Source organism: Lissotriton helveticus, chromosome 8 (assembly GCF_964261635.1).
Source record: "Lissotriton helveticus chromosome 8, aLisHel1.1, whole genome shotgun sequence".
NCBI lineage: Eukaryota > Metazoa > Chordata > Amphibia > Caudata > Salamandridae > Lissotriton > Lissotriton helveticus.
In genome coordinates this window covers 1,572,163,481-1,572,178,146 of record NC_136069.1, presented here as the reverse complement: position 1 = coordinate 1,572,178,146, position 14,666 = coordinate 1,572,163,481, and the positions used below count along the sequence as shown (strand labels likewise).

Sequence of the window (14,666 nt, the reverse complement as noted above, 5' to 3'; positions counted from 1 at the left end):
ACAGATCCGCTGTATACCCTTGGTGCTACCTCCCCTCTTATCTAGCCAGGCCAACATTTTCCCTGCCTTGTCGCCTATGTCGTAGATTCTGTGTGTCGTCTCTGTTATCTGATTGACTGAGTGCATCCGCATGTGTTCCCTATACTGTTGTTGCCGCAGGGTCATGTCGTGGGCGGTGTCAGGTGTAGGGTTTGTTTCGTGTGTCTCCGTTGGTACATGCAGTGCCAATTCTAACTCTGCCAGTTCGTTCTGTCGCTCCCTCTTGTGACCCGTTATGGATGCTATCGCTTGTCCCCGCAACACCGCCTTATATGCTTCCCACAAGAGAGCAGAGGACTGCACTGACTCAGAGTTCTCCTCGAAGTAATGTGTAGTTGCCGTTTTAAGTGCTTTTCTCACCTTAGGAATTTTAAGGTATGTTGCGTGTATTGGGTAAATTCTTTTGCGTGACTTTCCTTGCATGGAGAGCATAAGCGTGACTGTTGAGTGATCTGATATTCCCCTGGGGTGTATGTCGACGGTGTCTACGTGTTGTAGCCCTCCACCTAGCGCCAGGAAGTAGTCTATCCGCGATAAGCTACTGTGCACCGTGGAGTGATATGTGTATTGCCTCGTGGCAGGATGTGTATGTCTCCAAATGTCTATTAAGCCCATCGCATTTAGGAATGCCTGAAATCGGGAGGTACCCCCCCTTCTGAGGCCTCTCCGGGAACCTATCCAACCTGGTGTCTATTGTAGCATTGAAATCCCCACCCAACGGTATGTCCCCCTCGGGTAGTTCCAATAAAAACTCCCCAAGCGCCGGCAACATTACCGAGTGCAGCGCCGGGGGAATGTATACTGACACCACATTCAGGAGCCTCCCTTCCCATTGTCCCTGAAGAGCTGCAAAGCAACCCCGTGCATCTATTTTAGTGCTAAGTATAATAAACTGTGCAGATTTCTTGACTAATATTCCCGTGCCCCTTGAACCTGTGTTAAACTCCGAATGCACTGCCATTTTGTATCCTTTTCTGTCTAAGGCCTTAGTCGCCCCCCCCACCCCCGTGAGGTGTGTCTCCTGGAGAAGCACCAAGGTCGGTCCCTGCCTTTTTACTGCGTGTAACACCAATCCCCTCTTTATCTTATCTCCCAAGCCCCTTACATTCCACGTCATCAGCCGTAGAGAGCCCACCCGCGAGCTCCCAAATCTCCCTTCAGGTGTACTGGTAGTACAGTCGTGTATCGTCGAACCGGTGTCGAAAGTAACGAAAACTGGGTCCCAATCTCGGGGTGTACCTGCCTTCAGTGTGGACCATGTAGTATAACGTCAACAGTTCAAAATTCGACCTCACATGTGTATCTTCAAAAACTTTCAAACAAACTCCCCCCCCCCCCCCTTCCCCCCTCCCTGCCTCCCTGCTGATCGGGCTTTTAACCGCCCGCCTCCCCAACATAGCAGAGTGCTTGACCCAACCCCTCAACAGTTTACTTGCACGCTGGGGTGGAGTGTCCTCCGGAGTGGGCGGCCACCCTGCACTCCTCCGTGCTTCCCAGGCCAGTGTCCAAGAGCGCCCAATCAGCAGTGGTTCTGCAGTGGATAAATCTTCTAATGACACCGGGAACTTAGGATTCTACACCTCCTTCCGCTCCCATGGAGCCCTGCGTTGGTGACCTAGGCAGTCCGCTACTTTCTGACCTTTGCGATCTCGTCTGGCTGCCCTCCCGGTGATCTTGTGTGTTGTCGCGTGGGCGGCGGGAGTGACCTGTAGTTCTCCAGCCCTCCAGCCAGTCTTGTGCCGCATCCGGTGTGTCAAAGAACCAGACCTTGTTTTCCGCCACCACCCGAAGTCGCGCCGGGAATAGCATAGAGTAGGACAGTTCCTTGGTTCGTAGCGCCCTCTTAACCTCCAGGAAAGTTTTCCTCCGTCGCGCTACGTCTGCCGTGTAGTCCGGGAAGAAGGCAAACGTGGAATTTTGGATTTGGACGGCAGGGGACACCCTCGCCGCCTGCAGAATTGCGTCACAATCGCGGAAATTTAAGAGTCTCGCAAGGAACGGTCTAGGTGGGGCTCCTGGTTTTGGTTGTCCTCCGGGTACTCTGTGTGCCCGTTCCACCGAGAAGAAGTGTGAAAGTCCCTTGGGCTTGAGGTGTGTCTTAATCAGGTCTTCCACATAGAGGTCCATGGCACCTTTACCTTCTGAATCCGGAACCCCCAATATTCGAACGTTGTTCCTCCTCGAGCGTCCTTCCTGATCGTCCATCTTTTCTCTTAAGGACTGTTTTTTTTTTTTTTCCCCCAAGACCTTTATTGCTCATTCAATCACTTTACACAGCTTTTGGCCTACAACCCCGGGGCCGGCCGCCATCGTATTAGTATGCATGTTGTTCGACTCGATACACAGCCGTTTAGCCGCCATCCCTGGGGCGCGGCGGCAGGTCACTGTCACCCCTATGGGCGTGTCTGCATCGCAATACGAATCATAGAGGTCTAGTTTTTCTTTTATTATTGTATAACCTAGAACATTCAAACCAACTAGTAGTTACCACTTTCGGTCCCCAATAATTCCAACATTTTGCGCTGCGCCCCTGTGTATTCCTGGTTGATCTTCCTCGTATCAGTTATCGCAGACCCAGTGTTTGTAGTCCACCCTGAGCCCAGCCTTTGTGGTCGGTGTTCCCCCCTGTGCCACCGCTGCCATGTGTGCCTCCCCACTCCTCCCCCGCTCTACGGTTAACTTCCCTCCTGAGTTAGGAGCCACGGACCCCCTTCCTTCTACTCTAGCAATTCTTCCTCGTCCGATGTCAACGGTTCTTCCTCTTCCAGTGGTTCACATAGGTCCCCCCTGAAAGTGTTCCATGGGAGCCATATCTTGTTCCACTTACGCGGGCATGCCCTAACTGTGTACACTGTTCTTTCTACAAGCATAACCCCGTCCATGTTCGTGCACCACTGCGTTAGCGTCGGGGTGTTCTCCGCCCCCCATTTCTGTGCTACGTCTCTTTTGGCAATCACCATACCTAAGGTGGCCCATTGCCGCCCGTGTCTGGTGAGGTCTGTGGGGTCCCATATGTTGAGTAGGCATTTCCGAGGTTCGGGAGTCAGTGACGTCTCCAAAGTTTGTGATATAGTTCTCATGACCTGTCTCCAATACTCTTGAATGTGGGAGCAGTCCCATAAAGTGTGGAACAGTGTCCCCTCCTCCCCGCACCCTCGCAGGCAAAATGGGTTTTGTGTTCTGTGGATAGTGTAGAGCAACGTTCGTGTATAATACACTCTATGCAAGATCTTGAGTTGCACAAGGCGGAATCTCGCCGATATGCCTACTTCTTTGGGTGCCGCCAACGCCTCGTTCCATTCCGACTCGTCTATATCCCCCACCTCCTCCACCCATTTAGCTTTCAGCGCTATGGTCGGGTCCACCAGGTTATTTACTAGTTTGCGGTATGTGAGGGAGGTTGCTCGCTCCTGCATGAAGTCTGTAAGTAACCTGTCTTCCATGGGTGATGCTTCTGGGATTGTCATACCGTCGGGGATGGCAGCCAGCAAAGCATGTCTCACTTGCATATATCGATACTGTTCCGTGGGCCCCATCCCATATTGCTGTCGCAGTTGGTCGAAAGGGATTACAGTGTCTCTGTCCCACAAGTCTCCTACCGTGGACAGACCTATGTTGTCCCATGATGCGAATCCCTTACTGCTCCTCAAATTACCCAGGGCCCTTGCGTCCCATAGAGGGGTTAGTTTCGTGATCGTCCCTTTCCATCCCAGTTTCGCCTGTGCCTTATGCCACAACGTCACAGCGAGCTTCGTGGGCCCGACGAGTGTACGCACCTTCCTCATGTCATATAGTGGGGCTAGGATGGTGCTGGTACCCAACTGCAGTCTGTCCGCCCGGTATGCCGGGTCGGCCTGAGGCACATGCAGCCACTGGTTTATGGATTTCAATTGGGCGGCCCAATAATAGAGTTGCAGGTTTGGTAGCGCTATTCCTCCCTCGTACCACCCCCTATGCAGTTTAGCCTGGGCTATCCTTGCCGGGCGGTTATTCCACAGTAAACCAGCGACTACAGCGGATACCCTCCCAAAGTATCTATTGTGGACCGGGTAAGGGGTATTCTCTAGGACGTACAGGAACCGGGGCAGCGACATCATCTTGTAGAGTGCCGCTCTACCCAACAGTGTCAGTGGTAGCGCCGCCCAGAATTTAACATCCTGCTTAAGGCGTTCCAGTGGTGGCGACAGGTTTTTGTGGTAGAATTCCGCTGGGTCCCTCGTGACATGGATCCCCAGGTATCGGAATGAAGATCCCGCCGTCGTGAGAGGGCACGTGTCACCCAACTCGGGGGACGGGCCTTGCAGTACATAGAGTTCCGACTTGCTCCAGTTCAAAGTATACCCCGACACCCTCCCCTGCTCGTCACAAAGCTTCAGCAGTGCCGGTATCCCCCGTTCCGGTTCCGATAGGTACACCAGCATGTCATCTGCGTACAGCGACAGTCGGTCTTCCCATCCCTCAGTCCAGACAATCCCCTTCAGCAATGGGGTGGATCGTATCTGGGACGCTAGGGGTTCCAATGCAATTGCAAAAAGTAATGGTGAGAGCGGGCAGCCTTGACGGGTGCCTCGCCCTAAGCGGAACGTCCGGGAGATATGGCCGTTTGCAACCACGTGGGCCAATGGCTTGGTATACAGCAAACGAATCCAGGCCACGAATTTCGGGCCGAAACCCATACGTTCTAGGACTTCAAACCGGTATCCCCACTCCACCATATTGAATGCCATTTTAGCGTCCAACGCCAGGATCACCGCCTTCTCGGTCAGCGTATCAGCCTTTGCCAGTACGTTATGTACCCTTCGCAGGTTGAGGGCGGTATTCCTGTGAGGCATGAAACCTGACTGGTCTGGGTGTATCAGGTGGGGTAGGAAGGCCATCATCCGAGTGGCGAGGAGTTTAGCCAAGATTTTAAGCTCGGCGTTGAGCAGGGAGATAGGGCGATATGACCCGCACTCCTCCGGCTCTTTACCGGGTTTGGGGATTGCGACTATAGATGCCACCCTCTGATCCTTCGGAAGGATGGCCCTTTCCAGGCTATCATTATACATTGCCAACAGAGGTCCACTTAGCCTGTCCGCTGCAGACTGAAACCACTCTATCGGGACACCATTGGGCCCGGCCGCTTTGCCCGGCTTGACTGCGTGAATCGCCCTTTGGATCTCTTCCATCGTGATATCTGCCTCCAGTTCAGCCCCCTCCTCTGGGGAGAGTGTGGGCATGGGGATATTCTCTAGAGCTGCTCTCGCCATTGCCGTTGTCACTGCATATTCTGGTAAGGACTGGTTTTCAGCTACCATCTTCTCCATCGCCACCTGCAGATCCGATACGTCTTCCACCAGGGATTTCGTTACCACTTCCACTTGCTTCACTCGTTCATTCATTTTCTGAAAGTCTGCTCTAATCAGCGTGACCTCCGTGGCCGTGGTCCCCACCGTAGCTTGAACTTGAGCCAGCGCACGCATAACGTCTTCCAGCGTCGCTCTTTTCGATCCTTCTCCCTCTGGCGTTTTCCCCGGTGTAGTTTGAGTTTCCGTTCGGGGAGGATTGTGTCTGTCGTAAGCAAACTTGTCAAGCTTGGCCTGCGTGGAGTTATGTTTGTCTGCCCGTCATGGTTCCTCCTGGGCCTGCCTCACTCTTATGCTGTGTGTCTATCGTTTCCCGAGGGTTCTCACGCGGCCCACCTATTCTCCTCTCTGACCGCAACCTCCGGGTCGTCTGATGTCCCCCTGTATCCAGCGCTAGACTCGGAGCGTTCAAGCTCTGTGCGACGTTGTCCGTCTACACAGGGATTTGCCTGCAGGACGAGGTGCGTGCGTGTGGTTTCGGCACATAGTCCACGTTACCCCCCTGTCGGAGTCTCGTGTGGGTAAAAGATTCAGGGGTGAAGGGGGAGGGATGTGTCACCAGGGTCCTCAAAGTCTCGCAGGGCAGGGCGACCAAGCTTAGTCCCCCGTTTCGGCGTTGCCTACGGCCTCGGGTGTCCCGCTCAATGCCTCCTCCACCTTTGGCGTGCCTCTCACCTCCTCACAGCGTCGGCGCAGGTATGGACGGGCGTTCGCCGGGCCGGAAGTCCACTGTGCTGGCTCTCGATAGTTCCGAGTCAGTGCCACCCCAGTTGCCGCTCCGTTGTCGGGGTGCGAGAGTGTGCCTCCTCAGCCGCCTCTCCCCAGGGGACAGGGGTTGGTGTTAGGATTTTACCCCCCCTGTGTTGGCAAGTTGGGCGCGTGACGCCCCCTCTGATGTTGCCGGTACCTCGTGGGCCGCCGTTTCCCTCTGGCCACCTCTACCAGTGCACCGCCGGCCTCCTCGTGTTTCACTTCACGGCCGGCTTCTAGGGGGATCAGGCGGGAGGGAGCATCAGCTTCATCGCTCTCCCCTACTGTGGTCCAGATTCGTCCGGCGCTCGTCGCGCAGCTTCACTCCCGCGACCCCCGCGTCTTCTCACCGCTTCGCCGTCTCTGTGCCATCAATCGGACCCCCTCCTGCGTCTGTCACCACCTGCGGGTAGTTACTCGGCTGCGCAATAGTGCTACCGCCTTCGGAGACCGGGGCAGCAAGCGGTTTCACTTTCGCGTCAACTTCCGGCTCCGTCAGGCCGCCATGCCGCTACTTCCGCCCGGTCTGCCCTTGTGCTAGAGTCCGGTGTCTGCGGCTTTAGGTAGGCCTTTTCTCGCCGAGCTCCACTTTTGTTGTTCCCGATGTCGTGCAGCTCCCAAACTTTCACTGTTGAGCCACGCTCGGTCCTCGACCCGGGTCGCCCGGTCAGAGTTGATTTTCGCCGGATATTTTAGCAGGATTTATGTGGGACGCCGCCTCACTCCTGGAGCTCCTCCGTTAAGCGGCCGCCATGCTCGGCTGCTAGCCACGCCCCCCCCCCCCGGTGTCAGTTTATTGCTATGCAGCTACAGGTTAGCTTTTCAGTCTTTTTAGACTGTGTGTTTGCAATGCAGCCTGGGAGCTTTCTATGCTTCCAGTGAGCTATGAGAATTTCTACTGCTTTCTGAGCATTAAAACAGTTTCTAAACAAACTTTGTTGTTGTTTCTCATGTTTCTAATGCTTATTATTCATGTATGGTGGAAATTCTACACAGCATATTTCAGCTCTGATTTTATTTGGCTGCTATTGCATGTTTTATATATATATATATATATGTATTTATATATATATATATGAGTATATATATGTGGGGCACATATGATATAGTGTTTCCGGGGTCCCGCGCATGGGCGGGAATATTCTAATGCTTATGACTTTGATGAGGATACCCCTGGAAGAGAACTAGGATTACAGGTAAGTAACTAATCCATTCTGGCTAATCTCCTCTGGGGCAGATGATTAAACTTCAACACCCCACAAATCTTCATTTTTATACTCTAGATACTCTAGCTATTTCATCTCAGAAGAAAATGGTATGCATTTGTTGATCCACCAAGAAGCAGATTAACTGAATCTTTGGAGATGGAACTAGAATCCACTTCTTGTGACTGATGACAAACTCCAGCTACTGAGGAACTGACATAGGCATCTGCATTTTACCCATTGGCCTCAGCCTGTCTGTGGCATGAACAGAATGCCAGCCTTGTCCACTATCAAGTAAATCCACTTTCATCTCAACAGACCCACTATCAGTTTGAGGAGCTTGGTGTCGATCACCATGTTGCTACAGATCGACGTATGGAAGAGTGATGACTTGGAACTTTTCTTGACCCCAAACAAGCTGAAGGAGCTTCAATGTGTAGGCCATATTGAAGGCTAAATATAAGCATACTCTTGGTTCAACGTGATCGCTCAATCTACTTCTAATAAGGAACCCCCAAGTAATGAATGCCTGTCATCTTGAACCATCTGCTTAAGACAAACGTATTCAACAACCTGAGATTGATGACGGGATGTCTCTTTCTCAAATTAAAAAAAGACTGCTGATAAACCCAAGGAATTGTAGAGGCACCCTCTCTGTAGCCTTTTGATAAATGTTGACACACTAGGATATGGGCTGTTTAAGATGAAACAAAGGCCTTTGATGAACCAACCGCCATTGCTGAAAATACATTTATGTTCTGTAACTCTGCACAGCTTCAAGTACCTGTTACTGAGATGTTAGAAGTTCCCTTTGATGGAGAAAGTGGGTATGTTTGTTCTCTAAGAAAGTTGGGTAGGAAATATTGATTTGAATAGGACCTGCTTTTAGCAGCACAAGATCTTCTTGACCCCACTGGTATCTGCTCTTCCACTGAGTGCCTCGATGGTGTAGGCAAATCGGCTCCTGCAGGGCAGTACTGGGTAGACCTCAACATGCTCCGAATGAAGAAATATAAACCTCCTAAGGGGTTCACTGATACACCTGGTTCTTTTAACCAACAAAGAAGAAATTGGCACAGAAGCTGTAATATAAAGATAACAGTTTATTAACCTCAGATGAGGGAGATTGCGTCACACACAGTATCCTCAGGCCACTGTAGGAGGCATTCTAAGGAGTACAAAGAATACGGGCCTTATATATGCATAGGTTACATTAGTCAGCATAAAACCAAGGGGAAGTCCTGGCACATACCAGCATGCAAAATGACTAATATGAATATACAAAATGTGCTTGCTCAACAAAGTGGGAGGAGAGACATTTCTCCTTACATCTGCAAGAATAAACTGACAGTTACATACTAGGAGCAGGTGCATTCTACCAGCTAGGCCTTTCTTAGCATTTGCAAGGCTCTGGAAGAGGGGGAAAGCACATGGCAAGCACATGACTAACTAAGATGTCTGCCAAGTACAATGTCTTTCAGCTCATGCTAACAGCAATTCTGCAATCTTTAACACTATATAAGGGGCCAGAGGAGCGGGCTCCATATCAGGAGCACTCTGGTAAAAACATAGGGCTAAAACTTTCTCTTACGAATCTCTTTGTTTTATCCAGCCATGTAAACATTTGCGGGTAGGTGGAAATGTCTTTAATAAATTCCCACCAAACAGTTCGTTGGCATCAGACCACAAGCATACACACAGCTTTCTTGATCCAACCAAGAATTGCGGGCAAAATTCAAGACTGGCCGGATCTATCCACTGATTCTGCTTCATAACCCAAGTTAAAAGCCAAGCAATATCTAGAAACGTATTCTGACATATTTAAATGGCATGTTTATCCCTTTTATTAGTATCCTACCCTTCTGCGCCAAAGAAGTTACCATACCCAGATCTAAAACCAGTATCTCTGCTAGCTTTGTGGGTGAAATTGTACGAGGAGACGCTGACCTTAATGTGCTTCTTTTAGCCTTGTCGGTTGAAGATTGAACCCAATGGCTGATCATTCAGTGGGAGTCCATTCCACCTCTAAAAGAGGCTGGATAGTGTTTGAGTCAAAGGTAGGTGTACCTGGAGTGTCCAGAGTAATGTTCGCATTGGGACCTATCCTAGGAATTGTTGCTAAAATATCTTGGCCACAACAGAAGCCATGTTTATACAAAAGTGGACAATCCACATTTTAAAGTGAACCAGGAATGGATGACAACTCATCATGTGACTGCTCTTACACTTAGCACATCAGGCGTGTCCTCCCTGATATCTTTGACTAGAAAAAGGTCTGTGTCAAATGACTAAGTCGCCTAAGTCCTGTGCTTTTTGTGCCTCACATTTCTTGCCGCTCGGGACAACCGAGGAATGCTCACCCGACTGCTGTCTGAAATGTTCAATATCTTGAACTTCAAGTCCTTCTCAAGTACAAGGAAGCAAAAGAGCATTTAACTCGGCAATCATTCATTGCCTTCATTGCCCCATTAATAGCTGATTGTAGTACAGAATGCAATGTACCTTGAACATCATTGGAATCAGTAGTAAGTTGCTGCACCGCATCCTCCACCTCCCCAAGAAAGTCTTGGGAGGAACAGGCCCAGCCCACCCTCTTACCTTCCAAACTCTGCTAGTGCAGAACTCTTACCTGTGCCTTTCACAAGCCACACTGGAGATAGAAAACCAATAGTAAATTAACCCAAATTACAATAAGATTGCCTAAACGTTCCCAAGTGACAGCAGCCCACAGCCAGCCTGTAGAAACATTACTCTGAACTATCCTAAAATAATATATTTTCCTTTGTTTTTGTTTTTTAATAATTTTGTAAATATGCACAAAAATCACCACTGTACTCCCCAAAAATGCCAGATCATTTCTGTGCTCACAAATACAAATGAAAGAGCCTGTCCAGATATTAAAATGGGGATCCCCTTAATAGGGGCAGCTCATCCCTTGAAAAGGAGAGAACCGTGCTCTCAGAGTTAGTTATGCCCATGAACCCCAGTGAAGCAGCAGTGGGCGAATCAAAACTCTACAGCAAATATCGGAGGCCAGCACCAAAAAAGTAACTGTTGGCAGCAGCACAATAAGGTGACTCTCTTCTCTGTTCAACTCTGAAATGCACATGTAATGAAAAAGTGAAACCGCAAAGCAAATATATAGCAAAAAAGACTCTGGCCAGTCACATGAATGTGTTGCCTTCCAAACTATCCTGTGCCTCCCCCTTGCACTCACTGCCCCATTCCAATCCCTGTCATGGGCGATATCATGACATGCTGAGGTCGGCCACAGCCCCCAGTAGCTCAAGTTGCACTGCAGATATCGCAACCCTAAAAAAGAAGCATACAGTGTAAGAAAGTGGCTCTGTATATACTGGACCAAAGTAAGGTACAGTGTGCACAGAGTCCACAGCCCCCAGAGGTTTGACAGAGGCTAAAGTTAGATATAACTTAAATTGGTAGCTTGGTCGAGCAGTAAGGCAGTATTAGAGGACAGTGTAAAGCATTTGTTGTACACACTCAGTCAGCAAATGGTGTCACACGCTCAAGAACTGAACTCTAGGCAAATTGTTTTGTATCAAAAGATATAGTTTTATTTTAGAACAAACAAGGTATCAAAATATACTTTCTCAAAATGAGTTACTGTAGTTAAATACTTTTCAAATAGGCAATATACTTTTTGATTAGAATAGTTAGTTTGTTGCAATAGGCAACACAATTTCAAACACAATGCAACATTGAGCTCAATGGGAATTTCTAATTAAATGCAATTAATTACTTTGTAGATTACTTTTCTAACTACAGCACTGTATCCTAGATTCAGTCTTGGGACATGTCCTGTAAACAGTTAAGTAAAAGCGTTTTGGTTACAGTAGTGATTTTTAAGGAATATTATTGTATTTTAAAAGTTGACACTTAGAAACTTTTTCACATAAAATCACCAATGTTATCATATGGGAGGAAATTCACTTAGCAGGTAAGTAGTGTTCTGATTCCTTTTTTCTTACTCCGTGGTGGATCCTGGATCCAGCACTGGTGCATCTCATGTGAAAAGTTGAAAGAATGTTTAAGTCAAACAGGCGAATTTTAAGGAATATTTGCAGTTTCTGAAAATGAACACTTTGACACTTTTCTGATGAAAACCAGACAATGGGTTCCTATGGAAGGAAATTCAAGTTACTGGTAAGTATGGTTAAAATTACTTTTCAGGGTCAGTGCTGGGCTTAAAGATGCAGCACTGGGTTCTCTCCTGATAACAGGTGAGTAAATCGGAGTTCGTTGTTCAGCTGGTTTTAGGTGAATATTTCAATATTCCAAAACTCCACACTTAGAAGAATTTCCAAGTCAGTCAATGTTAGCCTATGGAAGAAAAGTGAGTTATCGGCTTTTAAGTAAGTACTCAACTGGTAGAGTTAAGGTTCTGGGCATAAACTCAGGGGTCCCCCAGGGTCGGGTAGGTACAGTTGGTACACCCTCATCGGCACAGGGGCAGCCGGGTGCAGAGTTAGTTAGGTCCAGTGTTATCCAATGAGAGGCAGGGGGCCTTCGGTTGGTGTCTGCTAGCAGGCAGGCCACGCGGCTGTGGGAGCTGGGCTCCTGGTCACTTGCTCAGGGCAAATGGAGAAGTAGGTTAGGACCAAGGTTGCACTGCCAGGGGCACTCGGGCAGCTGGGTGCAGGGTGCTTTTGAGCCGGGCGCTCAATTTTATTCAATGGAGATCTTGGAAAGGGAACAAAGGCTGCAGCCTCGGGGACGGAGATTCTTCAGGATCGGCCAACACTTCGAGGGATAAGTTGGGATCTTGGAGGATGGGTAGGCACCCCAGAGTTGGGCACAGGGGGCCGGAGGGCGCCGGGTGCAGGGGTGTCTTTTGACGTCGGGAAATTTTACCCTCTGCTGGTCGTGGTTGGAGGGGTCCCTGGTTCTGAGGCTGCAGGCGTCGTCGGGGTCGTCGAGCAGGGTCCTTGGGCACTGGATTCCAGGTCAGAATCGCTGGGGGGACGTCCTCATGGTCTTTGTCCACTCGGGCACAGGCCGGGCTCGGCGGGTGCAGAGTGTGCTGGATTCGCAGTTCCTGGCTGGCACCAGGGGTATTACTGTTTGAGCAGAACCACTGCTCATGTAAGTCCCAGTCTCTAAGAGGTTCAAGGCAGGCAGGTCCTCAGGGGTTCTGGAGGTTGCTGTATGCAGGAGACGCCGGGATTTAGCAGGAGCAGGTGCAAGGATCAACAGGCCTGTAGGGCTCAGGCCAAGCCAGTTGGTGTTGTCCTCTTGTTAGCCGCTGCACAGCAAGTCTTCTTCTTCTTGGTCTTGTTTCGAAATCGGGATCTGAGGAAGGAAGGTTTAGGGTGCCGCTAAATACTAAACTTAGGGGCGTTACAGGTAGGGAAATGGCAGGGACCAATTGGTCCCTGTCCTGGGGTGAGTACACCCCCTATCCTGCTCCTCTCCTGTGGGAGGGGGACAGGAGCCTATCTCTGATTGGGCATCCTCAAGATGGCCGGAGCCCGGAGTTGTGCTTCACCTCGCCTCTCCCACCTGAGGGGTGCAGTTGGCACAGGCTGGCACAACCCCTTTCCTCACGTAGGGTTCCCCCCAGTCTTCCCGTCGGAGTGGGGATCAGAACCGGTGGGGGCCAGTTGCTGAGTACAGCAAGTGGCCTGGAGAAGCACACAAAGACGGTATGCCTTTGAAGCTTCCCCCTGCCCATCCTGGGGGAGGAGACCTACCCCATCGCCCAGTATGTGCATTGTTGCAGGCCCAGGAGAGCGGGAGGCTCTCCACCCAGGGGGTCCAGCAACATGTCTGCTGTGGGGCAGCCTAGGCAGCCTCTCAGACAAGACGTGAATTGTAGGTTAGGTTTCAGGGGGCATCTCTAAGATGCTCTCTGTAGTGCATTTTACATTAAATCCCACACTGGCATCAGTGTGGGTTTAATGTGCTGAGAAGTTTGATATCAAACTTGTCAGTCTTCAGTGTAGCCATTATGGTGCTGTGGAGTTCGTAATGAAGACCTCGCAGCACTATATACTCTTAATGGCAACACTGCACTTACAGTGCCCAGGAATGGCCCTGGGTACTGTAGGGGCACAGGGCTCATAGTGCACCCAGCTAGAGGGATGACTGAGGTATGCCAGGGCAGTGCGTTTGTGGGCATGGCACACAGGGAGGTGTGTCATGTCGATTCTCTGTTTAGTTCTGCACCAAGTCACTCAGCCTGCAAAGGCAGGGTGTGTATGTCAAGGTACAGGGCCACTAACGGTGGCACAATGAGTGCTGCAGCCCTTAGGGGTCTTCTCTGGTCACAGTGCCCTGGGTACCTAGCGTACCATTTACCAGGGGCGGACATGTGGCCAGAGATGCCAATTGGGTTTTAGTTTCAACACAGTTTTAGGAAAGGAACACAAGCCCTGGGCACCTGATTGGCAGGAGCCCGGGGCACACTCAGTCAAAGCACATCAGCAATTCTGCAAAAAGTGGGGGCATACCATGCAAGAAAGATGGCACTTTCTCACACACAGGACATAACTCCAATGTACCATAAAATACCAATACACCAAACATGCGTACACTTATAATGGAAAATGTTGCTACTATTTGAATAACAAAATGAGGAAGAAATTGTATACTCATCTTGTGGAAAGTAGCAACCGTCGACAGAAATGGCGGGTGCCAAGTCCTATGAAGTGAGCTCTGCTTCAGCACTGGAGTGTTTGTCGTCATCATCATCATCATCACACACTGCTTTCAGAAATTTGTGATTATTGATTCTACCATTAATTGCTATTAGTTCATGTACCGAGGACGTGAACAGCTTCATTGGAAAGCGCTTCCTCCTCAATATTGAGGGAGTAGGACTATTGTCTGCATTCACTTACTTCTGGTTTTTGTGTATCTAAATGCTGAATTTAAACTGTTTCTAAAAGCTGTTGTCTTTGAAATAAACACTCCAGGCACATACTACTGGGAAGAAGAGAAAGCGGAGGCGGGTGCTCAAGTCGCACACTTTCATGGACGAGGAAGGATGCATTGGTGAGGAAATGTATATATTTATTTTAACGCTCACGCATTGCATTTGGGTATTTGAGTTACCATTGATATGATTTTAATTTTGTTTGAATAAATCATGCAGTAAAAGTATCCTGAAATTAAAACTAAACAATCAAAAACCTTTGTGCAGTTCTGAATGTGACAATTACAGAGTTCCCATTCCATTCTGGATGATGGTTAAAAGACAAACTGAGGGGAATAGCACACAGCAAACCAACTTAAAGAGGCACTGTTGGAGCATTAGAAATGAGAATTGATCTCTTTGATCTCACTTTGTTTGAGTATGGTCTAGTTG

At 49.5% G+C, this 14,666-nt stretch overlaps 1 protein-coding gene across 1 annotated transcript in view; it reads left to right on the top strand.

Annotated features, from left to right (window-relative positions):
- The window catches only part of POLD3 (DNA polymerase delta 3, accessory subunit), a 102,841-nt gene that overhangs the window by 79,155 nt on the left and 9,020 nt on the right, over positions 1-14,666 (top strand). The window contains exon 11 of the mRNA XM_078658579.1: positions 14,275-14,353. Within this exon, the coding sequence (XP_078514705.1) occupies positions 14,275-14,353 (79 nt within the window). The remainder of the gene's footprint in view (positions 1-14,274; positions 14,354-14,666) is intronic.